General features: G+C 46.3%; 1 protein-coding gene across 1 annotated transcript in view; it reads left to right on the plus strand.

Annotated features, from left to right (window-relative positions):
• Window positions 1-9,058: 9,058 nt before the first annotated feature.
• The window catches only part of LOC115312622, a 41,544-nt gene continuing 36,841 nt past the window's right edge, over window positions 9,059-13,761 (plus strand). The window contains exon 1 of the mRNA XM_042287681.1: window positions 9,059-9,197. Within this exon, the coding sequence (XP_042143615.1) occupies window positions 9,080-9,197 (118 nt within the window). The 5' untranslated portion in view covers window positions 9,059-9,079. The remainder of the gene's footprint in view (window positions 9,198-13,761) is intronic.

Here is a 13,761-nt window from a genome sequence, read left to right on the forward strand (position 1 = left end):
ACGCTACTACATCGGCTACGAATCAACGCGGCCTACGCAAATGACCGCAAGTTCAAATTTGGAATTATATCTAGCTTACACTGCAGTGCATGAGGAAAACCTGAAGCTGTTAAACATATCATCTCCGAATGCCCGCTCTACAACACACAGCTTGCAAAACTTCTCATTTCCCTAGCAGGTACCCAGACCGCCAACATAAACGGTAACCGGACAAAGGCTCACCGGAAAAGAGCTCACCGGACAAAAGCTCACCCGTTTTTTCACAGACCCGGACAAAAGCTCATTTCATTTTTTTCGGCTACTCCGGGCGAAACACGGGCTGGGATAAAGTGCGAACGCGATGGACATTGCACCATATTTAAGAGAGCTGGCATCCCATCCCATGCAAAGGTGTCGACAGATAAGCCATAACAGGCAGAGAAGCAACCATTTGGGACCAAAATTTAGGTCACTGAAACTTAGTGCAGCTGCTAAGATCAAGCTTGCTTGACTCATTAAGGTATGCTGGAGCACCCTTGTGCCTCGCCCAAGAAATTTCGTGAACCAAAGTTTTTTAACCCGAAGAGTGATCAAAGAAGTGAAGTCACCCTTTGTCGACCACGCTTTTTCATTGTGCTATGTCACGCTAAACGCGCACATAAAGGTTAGGCACAATGTCTCTCCATTACTAATGCATGGGTTTTCTTGCGGCTCAGGTTAATATTTGAAGTGAATGGCTAGGAAAATTAAATTCATTCCGTCATTGAGCGTCGTAAATGTATTTGAAATCAAGGATTATCTCAAGGTTTTGTGAAAAGAAAACTGCAGCAAAGCTGTAATAAACATACCACTGAGTTGCGAACTTTTAAAAATATTTTTAAGGAACGAGAGTGTGGCCTTTTGGACAGATTACAAATTTAGAAAGCTGTGCGGTATTTTGGATAGGCTCGCGTTTCTTCCACCACAGCTGGTGCCCGAGGGAGTAACCTACGTCAGCGAAACGTCTACCGGTGACATCGGCGACCTGCTGGACTACTTTGAATGCACGTATGTCAACGGACACTTCCGTTATGCTTCTGCTCCTTCTGCCGCGGCACCCAGAGCGAATTCTTCCCTTTGCCTGACTGTGTGCTGACGACCACCGGAGTTTTCCCCGGAACGGTGGAATATGTACGACGCCACTCTTCAAGATAAAGACCAGACATACACCCGCGAAGGATGGAATACCGGGTTTCAGAAGTTTGTCGGCCACGCTCGTCCAAGCGTCTGGATGCTCATTGAATTCCCACAAGAAAATCAGGCGTTCGTTGCCACGGCATTGACACAAGCCCGCAGAGGTGAATCCCCAAAAAAGCGTGTGCGAAAAACCACTTTGCGACTGCAGAAACGTCGGAAAAATATTTTCAAGGGGTTCGCGGTACACCCAGATCTATCAAGACTACTGGAGCTAGTGGGGGACTGCATTCACTTTTAACCAACCGATAAATAAACTTGTTTCTACTCTAAGCAACAAACCATGCGCCTGTCAGATTTAATTTGTCGTTGCATTTTAGTGTCGCACGCATGCACCTAAGTTGTCCGCACACCTGTTAAGACCAACATTAAATTTTCTCCTGGTGAGCTTTTGTCCGGTGAGCTTCTGTCCGGTGAGCTTTTGTCCGGTGAGCTTTTGTCAGGGATTCAAGATAAACATATCTCAAATACTAGGTTGATGGCTGTCGCCAGGCGAACAACGCAAGGATATGAAAATGTTTTTCATATTTTTTGCAGACTGCGGGCTCGGTGGAGAGATTTTAATGTTAAATATCTGTTTTATCTTTGTTCTTAATTTGTTCATTGTTCGTTCTCCGTCCGAAGTTTATGTTGAATTGTGATCACGTGTGGGACTGAAACTATTCGTGACTTTGACTGTGTTTGTGTCTGCGTTGATGTCTGATTGTGCAGGCCTCTTATACAGAGACAATTGAACACAGTTACAGCTAGCAACTCTGGTACGCAATCTGTGTTATCGCAATCGTGCCAAAGGGTATGTGAATTTTTTTTCTCTTTTTTTCTGTTCCTCTCACATTCTTTTATCCGCTCCCCCACACCCCAACAAAGTAGCCAGTCAAGGATACGCCTTGGCTTATCTTTGTTTTTTCTCCCTTTGTACCTAATAAAAAAAAAGGTGTAAGTCAGCATGTGTGTTTGTCCTTCCGTGTGTTGTGTTGCGTAAATGATTTTGCGCTGTGACCTTAAGATATGAACCACAAAATCGCCCAAGTTTCCATTTTATCAGCGCTCCTATCGGCACGCAACGTGAAGTGATTCCACATGCGGGATATTCGGCCCGTATTGTGCTTATCGGGGAATATTGGCCTCGAGATCGACCTAAAGATGACGCTACTGTCGCTCTATCATCATCAAAGCGTAGATAAAAGCATGGCTGCCCCATAGGCTATCCGCGTCCGCGCGCGAGACAGCGTAGATTCTTGCATTTATTTTGTCGCACTGTATTGGTGGGAAAAAAATTTTAGCGGAATCTGGTGCGGTACCGTCTGGTGCTTCAGTGAAGATCGAATCATGATAACAGCGTACGGCCTAAATTTAAATTATCGCTCGTGTGCATGCGTCGGGCAGACGTTGGGAAGCACGGACCACCACGACGGATGCCTGTCTCCGGTGAACTGCACTGTTTATGTTAAATATGTGTTTCTTTTGAATTGATGTATCCGTTCACCATCGTGGGAATTCAACAAAACAATGAATTCCAACCGAGATAACATAATACGGGTACTGTGGGCTGTGAAATCGCAGGATCTATGCATTTTGGTTTTTGCAACTTAGAGCTTTTGCAGTAATATAGATATCTAGCATGACGAGAAGTTCGTGCTGTATCGGAAATTACCGTGCTATTAAGTTCCGCTTCAGTCAGTGTTTACAATGGTGGAAAAGCGCAACAGGGCAACGAACATAAAGAAAGGCACAGCGCTACTTACAACTGAACTTTATTTTTATTGTCGCTCAGTATATACGCCGGTTCAAACAAAACCAAGTTATGAAAAACATACAAATACACACTGCGAAAAGGCTAAAATTGTGACATCAGTCATCGCAGTGATGTCACATTTTCAGCCTTTTAGCAATGTGTATTTGTATATTTTTCTTAACTTGGTTTTGTTGGGACCGGTATATATGTTCAGTGACAACGAAAATAAAGTTCAGCTGAAAGTAGCGTTGTGCCTGTCTTCCTTTCTGCCCGTTTTCCTGTTGCGCTTTTTAACCATTATGAATCACCAACTCGCCCAACACTCCACCCTCGTCAATGTTTACCTTTACTGTGCCATGTCGTGGGTAAGTTTTTCGGAGTCGGAACAATTCTACTACATTGCGATGAGGACGGGGCGCCTCTTCTAGTTACGACACGGAAACTGTTCGTTGGCAGGACAACTGAAACAAGTGAAACAAACTATTCTAATATGTCTGCCGCGAGTGGAACAAGCGGGGGAAACCGAGCAATGCTGAAGCGTGCGTGTTATTAGATGCTTTTCTCGGTAGTGTGGGTTCACCCGCTTCAATTTTCTCGGTGAGGGCCGTGAATGTCAAAAGGCTAATATTATAAATTTCTGGCTAAATAATATTCTATTCAAACATAGTAGACTCTGCAACCCCAACAAACGACCCGCACCACGACACAGGCGACATCGGCCGCAGCGACACTCTTTTGCTGACTCGGGCTAGCGACCTTCACGAGACTTTCCGATCACCCTCCGTCCTCACCTACGTATATCGGGACTGGGCAGTTCATCGACTAACCTTCAGATTATTCAGGTATTGCTTTAATTGCGATTTTTTTTTTTCGTTTAGTTTGAAAATTGTGCCGGAGAAAGTCAGGGAAGTTAAATGTAAACATTTTTGACTGACATCCGTCTTGTTTAATATGATTTAAACCTTAAACTTCAAACACTAACCACGCTTTAATAAAAGCAAAGATCCCTACGTTTCGAGGCCCACTCGGCCCTTTGATCACGGGCGATTGTTTCTGTCCCGCGGAACGGCCTGCCCACGAACCCGAACACCCCCGGGTGCTCTCCTTCGCTTCCTCTTTTAAAAGGTCCCTGAGAGGACTTTTTTACTGGTTTTTAGTTTGCACCGGTCCTGGGCGCACTGAACGTAGTAACTTAATGAAACTTTTCTTTTCTGGAATTTCGCTTTATTTTCAAAGTCAGGCAAATTAAAATTTCAAATTGTTCAACTGTGCTCGGAACATTTTGTGAATGGAGCGCGCACCAAACTTAACGCTGTACTGTCAATGAACATGGGGTAGGCTTGCAAGGTGCGTGCAAGTTTTCTTCTGATAATTGCTGTTTCAGCCTGGAAAATTTTGTAACTGAATTTATCTTAAAGGGTCCTTGCAAGGACTTTTTTACTGGTTTTTAATTTGCACCCAACCTGAGCGCACTGAACGTAGTAACTTGGTGAAACTTTTATTTTCTCGAAATTCGCTTTATTTTAATAGTTATGGGCAAATTAAAATTTCAAAAACAAACAAAAATTAACTTCCATTATGACGTCCTTGGTCCTCGCTTGAGTGGCCGTGAATTAGAGGAGGGGTAGTGAGCTCAGCGAGCGCTCACGACTGTCGCACTCCGTGTCGACGGCTCGAGAGGACGCACCTAAAGCATGTTCTGAATAGGCTGTATGTAGCGGGCAGCCAGGGCGACTCGCGTTGACTTTGCTGCGCGATTAAACACAAATTCGGCAGGACACTTCATTGGCCACAAACGACAGCAAACACGGGGTAAAGATCAGCTCAGAACGGGAGCCACTTCGCGCTGCCATACCGCGAAACGGCCAAGCTGCAAGCCAAAGCTGCTCGCCGAAGGCCTTCAGAACGGTCGGAACCGGTCGGATCCTCCAGTCCATACGACCGCAGCGCCGCCGCGTACATCCGGGACTTTTCTGCGCTCGTCGCTCGTCGGTGCCTGATCCAATTACACCTTTCTAGTATGTGCCGCCTTTTCCACCGCTTGGTGGCGGGTATGTCGACGGGTCATTTCTTGTCCCCGTACCTTATAAACTGCATTTGTTTCTTTTTTTATCTAAAATACTGAACAAAAACTACTTTTATAAATAATTAAAACGGCTCGCGCCACTGGTATTTTGTATTTCGACTAAAAAGCAGCTTCTAGCGGCTCTGACCAGTAGTAAGGCCATGGACCAAAGACCTCACATACCACGCTCTCGGCACCGCGGGTCGCCCTCGTCGGTGGACGAGGTATACGAGTCGTCCTTTTAAAATATGAGGCACTGATATTTAGTCACTCTCCGTGGCCGCTGGCTTGCCCGAACCCCGAGGGACGTGGAAATTGCGAAAAAGGTAGACGCTTAAATATGATTGCAGGGCCCCTTTAAAGGGACACTGACAGGGTATTTATGCTCGCCGAGGTTTTTAGTTGTACGTGTCATATGAGAGCTCAACTACCCAGAACAGAATTGGCAGCTCGAAATTCGGTTTCTTTCCGCCCGAAAACCGCCGATCAAGAACTGGCCGGTTCGAGTCTCGCTCACTCTCTTTTTCGAGGTCACGGGCCGTTTTCTAAGGTATCGGTGCGACCACCAAATTTAATCAAAGTCGTGGGTCACTGAAGGCACACACTCAATATTAAAAATAGAAAAAAATATGAAACCCATTTTTTCTGGCTTCTAAAAAGCTGTAAATACGTTGATTGAAAAAAAAAAAAGTTCCACTGACAACCGGAAGCATTCTGTGCGTTCGTCGTTTCGCGTATCGTGGGACTCGCGGGGACGGCGATGGCTGCGGACGACGTGCGTGGGACCTCTATTTCAGAACTGTCGTTCGCGGTACCGGCGAATTCTGTCTACCTTTAAAAGAGAAATTTGGGACTGATCAAAAGAATTAGTATTCATTCCGTACGACACGCCCGGCCACCAAGCCGATTTGCACGAAGACGTCGCCGAGCCGTCGCTCCCTTCTCGTGGCTGAAGACATCGCTCGCGCAAACGTCAAGCACGACGTGTCTACTTCGAGTTGAATATGCACGCGTACGATTTCTTTACTAGGTGTGAATGTCCCCAAAGCGTGGTGCTTCCCGACTTCGACTCGGGAGTGCTTTTGCTAGAGAAAAATCGACAGCAAACTTTCCAACTTACAGTTTACCGGCTGAATTATTACAAAGGAAAGAGATCCACCACAAAATAGATCCCCCAGTAGCGCAGTGGGAAAGACGTCCGGTTCACACGCGGTAGGACCGGGTTCGATCCCCCGTGAAACTTTTTTTTTTTTTTCATACATTTTTTGATGTTTACATATCTTTTTTTTCTTTTTCTTTTTTTTACAATCATCACTGAAGAGACAAACAAAACATAACAAACAAATGTTGCGGACGATACTTCGCTGAATTAAATGGTATGTGATTTCCTTTTTGACACCTGCGAACTCAATGTAATCACTTTCCACAAAATGCAAGGAGCATATAAGTTGAGACGTTCTCTGTGTCTGTTCCTTCTACTGAAAGTTCTTCCGATTTCTTCCACCGCAGTCTCAGGTGTAATACGACATGATTAGCTACCACCAGCTCGCCTGCACTCTCACCGTCTTTTCACTAATATAAATCAGGTAGCGTCCGCTTTCCGAGGTGCCCGTATATGTTCTACAGGAATTGCAGCCAGCCAATGGTCCCGATCCCGTTGATCTTTCGGAAACTCTGTCGCACAATGCCACTTTTTTTTCGGACGCAACATCTTGGGTGTATTCTTTTCGGAGCCGATCATGGAAATTCACCACGGGCACTCGCTACTCATCTCCGACTCCTCAATGTATGTACAAAACAACTCATCTTGGAGTACAGAACAACGAGCGGAACAAACATAACTGCAAAAGAATCGCCCGGCGAGCAGTTCCCGCACGCCGCATCGCACGCCGCATGTCGTGTCGTCTGCTACGGAGAGAAAAAAAAAAAACGAAAAAAAAAAAACGCACGGCCGGGTGTAGCCACGTGACTTCCGCCACTCACTCTCTTCTCTCCACTTCTCCGACCTCCGTCGGGTTTCGGTTTCGGTTTCGAGCAGTTGCGTCTTTCGGCGTTATTAAAGAAATACGCTACTCTGTTGCAAAATATTAATTGGGTAGTCCTCCGACACCATAATGAAGCCCCTGGCAAAAAATGAAAAAAAAATTTTGGGGGGTGTCAGTGTCCCTTTAAGACGTTCCCCAGCCTTGTCCCTCCGACCGTCCTGTCGGGCACCTTGCCGCGAGCCAACCCTCTGACGTCAGCGCTGGGTGGGGGGCGCTTGCCCCTTCCCTCCCGGAGGGCTCCGGACATTCCACGACAGGACGGCGGCGGGAAGCGGGACGGTCACGGAGGAACGGGAGGACGGAAAGAGGGTCTCAACAAGTGTCATTCGGTGAAACGTGGGCGTTCGCTAAAACGTCATTCGATCGAGTGAGTGCCTCTCCTGTTGAAGCCATGAAACTCGAATTACTTCCATCTCGGCATGACCCGTGGTGGTAGCACACATAACGAGCGGAGCTCGATGCCTTTGCAGGTGCGTTAGGTTTTCATAGCGCAAAACATTTCAGAGCTTTCCATAAGAAGATAAAAACCGGTCGAGTTGGTGCAACCGGGAGAATCGAAATTGGGAGCTTTTCTTATCAATTGGTAACCGTAAAATGTTTACCGACGAGTGTTATTGGATTTTATCGGATTTATCCGGAAACGCAGAAGTCACATCGGCGATATTTATCTGGAGCCATTTTTTCCTATAGACCTTTTCCGCTTACTCTCGCCCCCGACCGCCAAAAAGGCATATCCGGTATGGGCGACGAAAAAATATCAGAACGTTTCAACCTGCAAATAGTAAAATAATAGAGGGGAGGCAAAACGAGAATCTGTGACGGTGACGTTTATGTCCTAAATGCCTTCTATTGGCGTGGCGACGGCAAAACAACGTTTTCGCTCCTACTGGAAGTGACGACAATTCAAGATGCGCGGCGCCCTTGCGAAAAAGGGAGAGGGCACAGGGACTGGTTTACAATATTTCCTTGCGGAGACTGCCCCGCGTCCTACGTCGGGGAAACGAAGAGCTGTCCGGAGCGCCTGCGGTGCCACCGCTACGACATCGTGGAGAAGAATGTGGAGGGAAACGCTTTTGGCTCAACATACACCGGGAAGACAAACGACTCCGTCGACCGCGACAGCAGCGCCATCTTCGGAATGGAGAGAAACTGACGGAAGCGCGGCAAGTTCAGTGCACACGCGTGGAAACATAAGCCGGTCGACGGGAACCCTTCCCGGCGGCAGGAGAAAAAGTAAACAAAAATGTTTGGTTTAATGTTTCTGACGTCTTCATTTCTTTTAGGATGCAGGCTTGCACGGTAAACCATTTCAGCATGCTTGTGATTGCCATCGAGGGTGATTATACCGTTTAAATAATAACTTAAAATTACTTCGCTTTAAAAGGCTTCCCGTGTTCATATTTCTGTCGGCGTCACAAAGTGAAGTTTAAAAGGGGAATGGGCAATATCTCATTTATGACATAGTAAAAAAGAAGTGGTTTAACGCCTTTCATGCAATGTCACCCGTTAAAAATCAACTAACGGATTTATCAATTGCTTAGCCTATTAAATGGTAGCGATCAGTCGAATTAGTTTTTTAATCAAACCACAGCTCCAATCAACATTTAATGTTTTATGAAAGCTATGGTTTGTGCGAGATAACAAAAATGTGCGGGACCAGCGGTTATATACAAACCACAACGATTATGGAAGCGTCCGACTTAATAATAATCGCTTTGTTGAATTTCCACGAATATGAAATAATAAAACACAACCTTTAGTAGGAAGAAACGACAACGAAAACAACAAGCGTTTAATTAGGAGAGCTCGGCTCAGCCGGAAACAGGCTTGCATCGTACAGATCCATGCTTCTGAACGTGGGCCCGTAGCAGACGACGCACGGCGGTATCCCGGCTTCATGGCCTCCGAGATCGCTCGGAGGCCATGCCCGCTTTCGCATGTTTTCAATTTCCGCCGCACGATGGCGACACAGTTCGATCTCGATGCGAACAGAAACGGAGAGGAGAGGCGACGGCGACCCACATGTTATCTCGTGCCGTAAACGAGGCGTCAAAATCACGACGACTGAAAGAAATGCTCCATCTAACCTCGTCCCGGGCGACGGCGTCTGTTCTCCTCTTCGTGCTTTTGGTCGAGCGAGGTGAGTTTTGATTGGTCATCGTAAAGCATTGGGGCAGCGAGTTCTAACTTATATCGGTCAATTTCGCTTGCATGTGGTAGAAGCTAGAAAAGTTATTAAACAAGCAAAGAAAGCTTTTTTTATAATTACATAAAAAGACACACACTTTTCTGAGTGGACATGGTGAAGGTCACAACTGTAAACATACTTAAATTCGAAAGAATAAAACGCGAAGGACAAGCACAGGACAGCCACGTTCTTTCATTTAGAAACAAGGTTTATTTTGAGCAGGAAGATTGCACTATGAACGAGATCCCAACTAAGATAGGGTGATAAGGGGAAAGTAAACCTGGGGGAGGGAAAGGGGGAGAAAGACACCACGAGGCACGGGCAGAACTACAGTGATAGTGTGGTCTTTTACGGAAAGTTGACATATTTTTCAAGCTCAGGACAGGCCTGATGACTCCATTTCCCGTCTTGATAAGGCTACTGAGGTCGATGGAACGTTGTTTTCTGCGTTCTGGATGAGGAAGGATTCGATGCTCTCACGTCCGTAACGATTGCGGTGTCCCCACTTTGTGTTGGTTTCCGCGTAGTCAGGCGCATCCAATGCAATCGTTCGCGTGAACCGCGATCATCAGGCCTGAACTTGAAAAATATGGCAACTCCCCGTAAAAAAGCACACCATCAATGTAGTTCTGCCCGTGCCTCGTGGTTTCTTCCTCACCCTTTCCATCCACAGTTTTCCCTCCCCCTCATCACCCTATCTTATAGTTGGTATCTCGTTCAGGGTGCAATTTCCCTGCCCAAAATAAACGTCGTTACTAAACGAAATAACGTGGTTGTCTTGTACTTGTCGTCCGCGATTTATTCTTTGTATTTCGCTCGCTTTTACCAGAATTGTAGTCACTATAGAGTTTTAGGGAACCGTTTTTGAGCATGCGCAGTTCGTACCGGAGGACCCGTTGTACAGTATCAAATGTGCAAAAACGGTTCCCTTAAACTCTCTATAGTGAGAACTGGAGGGAGTTGTGGCGAATTCTCCGAGCATTTCTTTTATCATTGATGGTGACGAAACAGCTCGAACACTAGATGATTACACAGAGATAGGACACACGCACACAGCTTTGTGCGTGGGACTTGTCTCTTTGTGATCGTCTAGTGTTCAAGCTCTTTCCTCAACATCAATGGCAATGTACCAACTAGCTCAACTCAAGCCGGTAATTTCTTTATCCCTCCGACGTCACTGGGATTCCATCATTTGACGGTGAGAACGCTGAGGAAGAGAACGCTGAGGAAGATAAAAAAAAGCCACGCTTTAGGTTTTTAATCTGATACTGTTTCCACGTTTGCTGCGCGATGCGTCGCTTACGCACGACAACTTTTAGATCGCGTTTTACGATAAACCCTCGTGCTTGCAATGTGCTAATGCAAAGACATCTGGGCTACCCAATCAGCGGGCTCCCCTTAATCGCGTGAACCAACGAGAAAAGCTTTTGGGTGTCATGCCTCGATGTGAAAAAATGCTTCTTCGGTGGTAAAAGGAGTGGACGCCTTGCCGCCAGAGTGTAAATGCGTGCGTGACCGTTGGTGTGAGACAGAGCGCTTGCCGCACTCTGTATTGACTAAACAGTTGAAAATAATGACCAGAGATTGGCGCTTCGGGTCCGTCGCTGAGCAGCATATATACATACTCCAGGAACCTCTGAGAGTGTATATAGTCCAATGCGCTGTTTACAGAAAGAAACCCGCGTTTGCCCGCTCAAAACGTGGATATTGCGCATGCGCAGAGAACCGATACGCTCTAGGGTAGCGTCTGCGCATGTCCCGTGCCGACAGCAGCGCCAATCGGAGCGGCGTGACGTCACAACCGTGTGTTGGTCTATACAAGTTGCAGAGGTCATCACTAGGGTTCCGTGTTTTCGGTATGTACCGATAAACAGTCGAAAATTCACCCCGAGGCGATTTCCTCTGAATCGGTAAAAATCGAAGAACTTCAAAATTAAGCTGTCCTCAAAGGGAAAAAAAAAAAAAAAAGATAATAAAAACGCCAGCTTAAAGCCCGGGGTCACAAAGCTCAACATACAAAAGACAATCTGCAAACACGAGTCACAGCAATATCCGTGCTTCGAATGCCGCGTGCCAAATTTTCTTTTTGAACATATTGTCACGCGGCATTCGAAGCACGGATCTCGCGGTGACTCGCGCTCGAATCCGTATGCAGAGGTATGATGTGTGACCCCGGCTTTGGATGCAGTACACCGAGAAAATTTTTTGGCGTTTCGTGCACCAGCTCGAGAGACAGCCGGGTTCAATCACGTAACATTCACTAACAACATTTAACAATAATTAATGGTGTGGAGTGTTTGGTGTGTATTCAACAAAGTTGTGTAATGTCAGGTGCGTTATAAATGATACTATAATTTATAATTATACAGTCGCTTTACAACATAAGCCCGATAAACACCGATACCTCTCCGGCATTGAAATTACCCGCCGAAAAACAATAATTCGAAAGAGAGGGATAAATTAATACCGACAGATAAGCCCCGAATTCAAAGAAACATAAAAGCCGAGAGGACGGAACCCTACGTATCACTCTGGAAAAAAAAGCCGAGTAACTGTACTGCGGTGGACAGACGCGTGGCGTCCAATTTAGTTTTGACGCGTTCCACAGACGGGTGGTTCCCGTTTCGACAAATTCCCAATTCAACCTTCCCGTTTGTACCTTCCCCTTCCGACCCGGCTCAAAACGACCTTCTCGTTTCATCCTTTTCCATTTCGCACTATCCCGAGACAACCTTCCCGTTTCGGCTATCGTTTGTTTACAGTTAGGTCGGTTCGTTTGTTTTGTTCGTTAACAGTTGATTAGGTTCAAGTGTCCAATGTCCGTTTTCCTTGCTGACCTCACTTCTCCCTCTCCCGAAACAACCTTGGAGACCTGACACCGTAAGATAAACACTGCGTCATGGAGGGCTCACCCGAACATTTACAGCTTAATTGATTTGATCAAACGGGATGAGGCTTAGCAAGGGTATCTTTGCAGCAGCTTGCAAAAAGTGGTGCCGTGCGGGCCAGGGGGCTCAAGTGGGTCAGCAAAAACCATAAACGATCAGAACTGGACTGTCGCCTCTCTGATGGCACGATTTCCCTGTTGGACTTTCTCAGAGAAAGTCCAACAGGGACATTTTTTTTTCTTTATAAAGCTATTCTTATAGTGTGCTTTTTTCTCCCCTCGCTCATGTATTGCATCCGTAAGGATCTCTTCGAGCTAAATAAATGTAATGAAAATGAAATGAAATATGACTGTCACCCAATCTGATTTGTCGCTCTCCAAAATATCAAGATCACTATTATGAGGTTCTAGAATAACGTACGCAAGCACTTTGGATGCCCTAAAAATAGCGTCGCCATGGCGACGCTATTTTTAGCTTATCCAATGTGCTTGTGTATGCAAGACTTCATTATTGAACGTAGCGCGAACAAGCGATCGGCAATGTTGATATTAAATCTCATAGAATTAAAAGGCTGACATAAAGACTATTACTGTCTTTGGAAGCGCTCATCTGAGCCAGTAACCCAAAAAACATTTGGTGCTTGATAATATCATTTTGAAGTAAAATTAGAAAAAAAGCGACAAGGTCGTCTTTCCAGTAACGGCGTCGCAGAGAGTTCATAGACCGTTTCGAGGTTGCGCGTTATGGGGTTCATCTTGAAATAAAACAAGGAAAAACACTTTAAGTGGATGAAGTAAGAATAATACATTACTTCGAAGCTTGCTTGAAAGAGGTACATATTTTTAGAATACATTGGCATGCAATAATATTTCAGAACATATTTTCTTAAGCAAAAAAGGTGCACAGACCAGGGTTAGAACGACTAGACTTTTCGCGAAGAGGTTGCGATGCGCAGAGTCTTATAAAAATGGGTTGAGAAGGGACGGGTTCAAACGCAAAAGGTTTTTCGAGTATCGGTTGAAACGGGACGGGTTCAAATGTAAAGGGCGTTTCGGGAATGGGACGAAGCGGGACGGTTTCAAACGGGAAGCTCGATTCGGGAGTGGGTCGAAATGGGACGGGTTCAAACGGGAAGGTCGATTCGGGAATAGGTCGAAATGGGACGGATTCAAACGGGAATGGGTTGTTTCGGGCTACATCCCCACAGACCAGTGTGCAAAACTGGCGGCACCTAGTTGGCGGTTCCTGGAATGGTCCTATAAGAAACAGATTACTGATTGATGATTGTCGCGGACGTGTTGTCAATGGCCTCCTGTGCTTGACGCACTCGTGGCGCTGTGCGGGTCATCGCACCCCCCCCGCCCCCCCCCCCCCCCCCCCCCCGCTCCCCCTTCTTTAAACGGGTGTAGCCCGAAACAACCCATTCCCGTTTGAACCCGTCCCGTTTTGACCCATTCCCGAAACGACCTTCCCGTTTGAACCCGTCCCGTTTCGACCCATTCCCGAAACAATCTTCCCGTTTGAACCTGTCCCGTTTCAACCCGTTCCCGAAACGCCCTTCATATTTGAACCCGTAGCCAAGACATATTTTACGTTTGAATTCGTCCCGTTTGAACCCGCCAAATTGG

Source organism: Ixodes scapularis, unplaced genomic scaffold, assembly GCF_016920785.2.
Source record: "Ixodes scapularis isolate PalLabHiFi unplaced genomic scaffold, ASM1692078v2 PGA_scaffold10__122_contigs__length_95168666, whole genome shotgun sequence".
Classification (NCBI taxonomy): Eukaryota; Metazoa; Arthropoda; class Arachnida; order Ixodida; family Ixodidae; genus Ixodes; species Ixodes scapularis.